The 5,524-nt window shown below is 32.9% G+C and overlaps 1 protein-coding gene across 3 annotated transcripts; it reads left to right on the plus strand.

Moving 5' to 3' along the window:
* Nucleotides 1-1,586: 1,586 nt before the first annotated feature.
* LOC140820498 (protein trichome birefringence-like 33) lies at nucleotides 1,587-5,181 on the plus strand. Of its 3 annotated transcripts, none has more exons than XM_073180788.1 (6): nucleotides 1,587-1,814; nucleotides 2,114-2,328; nucleotides 3,078-3,249; nucleotides 3,839-4,038; nucleotides 4,160-4,318; nucleotides 4,783-5,181. In XM_073180788.1, the coding sequence occupies exons 1-6, from the start codon at nucleotides 1,587-1,589 to the stop codon at nucleotides 5,120-5,122; spliced, it is 1,314 nt and encodes a 437-aa protein (XP_073036889.1). In that variant the 3' UTR covers nucleotides 5,123-5,181. The 3 variants fall into 3 exon arrangements, with proteins under 3 accessions (XP_073036889.1, XP_073036890.1, XP_073036891.1); XM_073180789.1 differs by having other exon boundaries at nucleotides 2,117-2,328; XM_073180790.1 differs by having other exon boundaries at nucleotides 1,587-1,806; nucleotides 2,112-2,328.
* Nucleotides 5,182-5,524: the final 343 nt, after the last annotated feature.

The following is a 5,524-nucleotide window of genomic DNA, read 5'->3' on the forward strand; positions in this document are numbered from 1 at the left end:
CGCTCGGACATAATTTTGACTAGATACTCTGGCAGAACTTAAGCTCGGAAATGATGCAGAACCTTGCTCAAGATGGTCGAAATTCTTCAGCACTCTTGCCCGATATTTTGGTGTGTTTTTGGTGTATTTTCTTGCATGGTATGGACCTCTATTTATAGGTCTCCAAGGATAAGGTCAAAGTTCACTCAGTTATGACCGTTTATCTCACTTTAAATGTCATTATTTTGTTCTACGAGGTCTATTAGTTGTCATATAATGGCCATCGATTTAGATGTTAAAATGTTCTCAAATTCCAATTAAATGTGGGTTTCAATAACCATATACATTTAGGTATAGAAATGGGGTGGCGCAGCGCGGCGGGAACGGGTTTGCCATCCTCATCCACATCTCCGAAATACATCTCCACTATCATACCAGCCCCGATCCCTACTTTTTTGGAATTCCCGAACCCGAAACCACGGGATCAAATTCTTATCTCCGCTCTCATTCTCGTTTCAAAAATATTAATGTGGCAAGACGAGGACGGGTTCGAGGATTTTCTCAAACTAAAACTTATTATTATCTATTATTATTAGTGATAATATTAATATTAATATTAATAATATTTTTAAAAATATTATTATTAATACTAATAATATCAATATTAATAATATTATTATTATAATATTTTTAAAAATATTATTATTAATACTAATAATATTATTTTTATTATTAATATTACATTTAAGGGGTTATTAGATGAGGATAGTAATCCAGTATCCGCCACGAACTACTTCTAGGATTTTAAAAAATCTCCGAACCCGAACCCAATCCCAAAAAAATCAGGGATCTTCGTCCCTGTTTCAGATTTTTCCCACAGGTCCAAACCCATGTAGAAAGTTGTCATCTCTATTAATACATTGTAGCTCTTGGGAGCTACACCAAGAGCTACAATGGATGTATATATGTACTACATATTGACTCTTGGAAGGAAAGATGAATTAACGTGTTATTACTAATTTTTTGCCCAAGAAATCGAATGCAATCCATAGATGATGTATTCATTTATCTTACAGATCAGTAGGAAAAAAAATTGATTTATGGGATGAGAAACGTGTATGTTGTTACTTTGACTTAATTAAGTATGCAAATTTTCTTTTTAAGACTAAAATCCTAAATTTCCAAGATATGGTGTCGATTCTAAATCCTACAAAGAGAAACATATTTTTCAAGATTAATGTTAATTAACTTTCCTACTCCTCTTGATTTTTATATGAACCTAAATATAGGGAAATAAAGTGTTAATGCAGAGTACATTATGTATAAATAATTTCAAGTTACACAATTAAGTCACATGCAAATTTGTTCTTAATTCTCACTTCTTAGAAAATATAATTAATTCAATAAAAAATCAAAGGCCGACTGAAACATTAATAACACCATCGAACAAACAAATTTAGAAACTTCACCTGTAATATTTTCTTAAAATCTATAAGTTTTATTCCCATTATTTTCTAGTTATTACATTTCAATCCTCCCATTGATGAATACATATATACCACACTTAAATTTATCCTAACTATTGGAAACTTGTAATACTCAAACAAATGAAGCCACCACTATCTTCCTCCCCTTGCTCCGCCTCCGCCTCCGCCTCCACCACCCTCTTCCGAAAGGGTCGCCTTTCGCCCTATCTCTTTACTCTATTAGCATTCATCCTTTTCATTACCATCCTCCAAAGTGAAGACTTTACAAGTTACATATTCCACGCGGAATTCACTACCGATCGATCTTTTCACCGGGACCAAACCATATCATCTTCCACAAGTAAATTCGTATGACATAATTATTTCCCATATATACATTTCTCGTTTTCTAATATCACCTCAATCAGTAGTCAAGGGTTGGCCTGCATGAGCCATATATCTTCTCCTCTATCTTTATTTTTCTTTTCTATAATTTTTTTGTAATTTTCTTGTTCAAATACATACAAAACACGATTTAATTACTTCCCCTAACAATATCGAATTTTATTTCGTTACCATCCTAACTTCACTACTCATTTAATGTAACCTTTATCTGATTAGTTAAATGTTTGTGTCTACATTTTTTTTTTTTTTTTTTGGTTTTAGAGGAGAAAGTAGAAGAAAAGTTGGCATTTGCAATTGGAGAGAGTGAAAATAACTGCGATATATTCCACGGATTATGGGTGCAAGACGAGTCGTGGCCGATCTACGAGGAATGGGAGTGCCCCTACATACAACCACAGTTGGCATGCCAAGCATACGGCCGGCCGGACAAGGGCTATCAACAGTGGAGATGGCAACCTTATGGGTGTTCCCTTCCTAGGTATTATTATCATTATTATATTTTTATTTTAACACAATGGCATGCTAAAAGAAAGCAATGTATATGCATAAATTTTGGAGGTATGATATCTTTACATATGTATCTATCAAATATATATGTGAGAGGTTGGTACCTACTATAATTGGAGAAACATCGTCTTTCCCTACAAACACGGTGCGTGTGTGCCTGCGTGCGTGCTAAATTTTAATATTAAATTTTTTTATACTATAATTCGGGGAACACCTTAAACGAGAACAAAATAATAAAAGCGAATTGTAAGTTCAATAACTTTTTAATGCCTTTAATTACTTTTTAATGGCAGTTCTTTTCATTTTTGGCTTTTTCATTGGCTTTCTAACCCATTTTTGGCTCGAGAATGACGATTTTGGAATTAGAAAAAAGATTTCACCAAAACGCAGTTTGTCGCTTTCTTTATTAGTAGTAATATGTTGTTAATGAAGGTCAAATCTTTAGCCAAGCATTATTTGCAACTTGTAATGCATGTTACAAGAATTCAATAATCAATTTTAATACATTGAATTTTTAAAATTTTAAGGAAAAAAATTAATGTTTTCGTTTCTAAAAAAATAAAATTTTAAAATTCTATATATAATTGGCTCACTACCAAACTTGATGATTAAAGTTAAATTTAATAGATAAGAGTTATACTAAAATTGATATCTCTTTAAAACAATGGTTAATCACAGTAATATGCAGATATAGGAAGTTACAACAAATGTGACATGCAGGTTCAATGCGACATTATTTATGGAATCGCTTCGAGGAAAACGAATGATGTTCGTGGGAGATTCTTTGAACCGGGGGCAATACATTTCCATGGTATGCTTGCTCCACAGAGCCGTAGCCGAAAATGCGAAATCCCTAAAAAATTCGGGACCAAATATGGTTTTTACTGCCAAGGTATGCATCGTCTTATTTGCAAATATTCTGTTATTGTTTATATGTTTTGCATGAACATTAAACTAGTTGATTGTTCTGCTTAAGCGCATCTGTTCCTGGATAAACATTCCGTTGGTTGAGATGTTATCAAAATGTCGTCGTGAAAATATTCGGAGAAAAATTTCTTCAAATTAATTTTTTTTTTATTATTTAACCAAACCAATAATAGTATATGATAGACATGTTCAACATTGATTATAATATGGGGAAGTTAGCCAAATCGTCCTGAACTTGGACTATTTTGGCTTTTGGTCTAGTAAATCGTCAAAGTTAGTCTCAGTTCGACAATTGTTTTCTTCTTGTTTGTTACTTCTAATAATTTTTCATAATGGAACTATAAATTGTTGACATGACATCAGATCTTATTGATGTGTCTGATGACAAAAAAATATATTGCTGGAAAAGGATTTGAATAGAAAAGAAAGAAAAAAAAATCATGTTCTTGTACTAATACCAAAATTATGACGATTTAGGAGACGATTTTTTTTGCAATTTCCCCTTAAAACTTAGGATATTCAGACATTAAACTTGCTTTTGATAATGTGTTCAGGATTACAATGCGACGGTCGAGTTCTACTGGGCACCTCTTCTGTTAGAATCAAACGCAGACCACCCAAAAAAGAAAATAACTGATAGAATAATTCGTAAAGGTTCCATAGACGTGCATGGGAAACACTGGAAAGGAGTCGATATACTTGTCTTCGGTTGTTACGTGTGGTGGGCCAGAGGAGTAGAGTATATCAATATTTTGTAAGTTTATTTCTTAACCTTATTTTATTGTCTGATAATTGTACCATAAATCCTATGTATGCATTATATATTTCTATTTTTTATTTTAATAAATAAATTTTTTAAAAAAAAAAAAAAACAGGAGAGGTACTTTTGAAGATGAAGTAAAAGACGTTGTGAAGGTGCGAACAGAGGAAGCATATGGTTTGGCAATCGAGGGCATGATGGAATGGTGTGAGAAAAATATGGATCCCAAGAAAACAAGAGTCTTCTTCACTAGCATGTCACCTTTCCATCAAAAGTAAGTTAGTTGAAACAATGGTAAATTATTTTATTAATCACAAAATTGTATCTATTATATTATATTTATTTCTTGCTCTAATGAATTTTTTAAAAAAAACCTAACGACTTAATTATTCAAATATATATATATATATATATATATATATATATATATATATAAAATCAATTTCACCAGCATAGATATTAGTTATTGAAAGGAAAAATTTAATATTAGGGCTGTTAAAATAAGCTAGGCTTCCGGTCATAGAAAATGGGTGAGTTAGGTTTACAATATCTCTTCCTGTTTCATTAATAACGGGTTACAAGCTGCTCTACCGTGCCCTGCCTAGCTAATTTGACACAAAACTGGCTAGGACTGACCCGTCCAGCCACTTAAAATATATGGGTTTGGTTCGGTTGGGTTGGCAATTTCCTACCCCTATTGGCCCATTATATATGACAGCAATGTTGGAAACAATGCAGGAGTAGTGAATGGGGAGGGCTTCCGGATGGGAACTGCTACAACGAAACAACCTTGATAGATGATCCAACATACTGGGGATATGAGTGCAGCAAACCTATAATGAGAGTCATTTCTGAAGTTTTCAGCAGATCACAGTTTCCCATCATATTTCTCAATGTCACGCAACTTTCGGGTTACCGAAAAGACGCGCATTCGTCTGTATACAAGAAACAGTGGGTCCCTTTAACTCCGGAAAAGATTGCGAATCCGATGAGTTACGCGGATTGTGTGCATTGGTGTCTGCCTGGGGTTCCTGATACATGGAATGAATTCTTGTTCTCTAAGCTTTTTTATCCTTGAGGTAATGGAAATGTCCAAGGGTTCGGTTTGCAGGAAGCTCTGGAAAAGCATGAAAATTCATGTAGACCACATTAAGACAGAAAAAATTTATGGGACAACAAAAACTTATATATAGGTATACTTTGTCAGTTGTTATCAATGATTTGTATATCTTTTTTCTAACTACAATTTTTTCGTCATCTTTATTTTGGATTTTCTATGTTGCGGTATTATCGTCTTAAATATTTGATCATGTCTTTTTGTTTCAATTTTTTGGCTTCTTGAAAATATAGAATAGTACTGTATTAATTGTTTCATTATTAATATACAAGACTTTGTTGTGTGACTTTCAATATTTTTCCCAGCTTCGAAAATGATTTTATTTTATTTCCATTTTAGCTACTTATAAATTAATGTACTTCA

This window comes from Primulina eburnea, unplaced genomic scaffold, assembly GCF_022965805.1.
Source record: "Primulina eburnea isolate SZY01 unplaced genomic scaffold, ASM2296580v1 ctg1073_ERROPOS4200000+, whole genome shotgun sequence".
In the NCBI taxonomy this organism is placed as follows: Eukaryota; Viridiplantae; Streptophyta; class Magnoliopsida; order Lamiales; family Gesneriaceae; genus Primulina; species Primulina eburnea.

Bases quoted from the DNA above. Each gene is read 5' to 3' on its own strand.
- LOC140820498 (XM_073180788.1), top strand. From the start codon at position 1,587: ATGAAGCCACCACTATCTTCCTCCCCTTGCTCCGCCTCCGCCTCCGCC. The intron at 3,250-3,838 runs GTATGCATCGTC...TAATGTGTTCAG, and splicing joins ATATGGTTTTTACTGCCAAG to GATTACAATGCGACGGTCGA. The intron at 4,319-4,782 runs GTAAGTTAGTTG...GAAACAATGCAG, and splicing joins ATGTCACCTTTCCATCAAAA to GAGTAGTGAATGGGGAGGGC.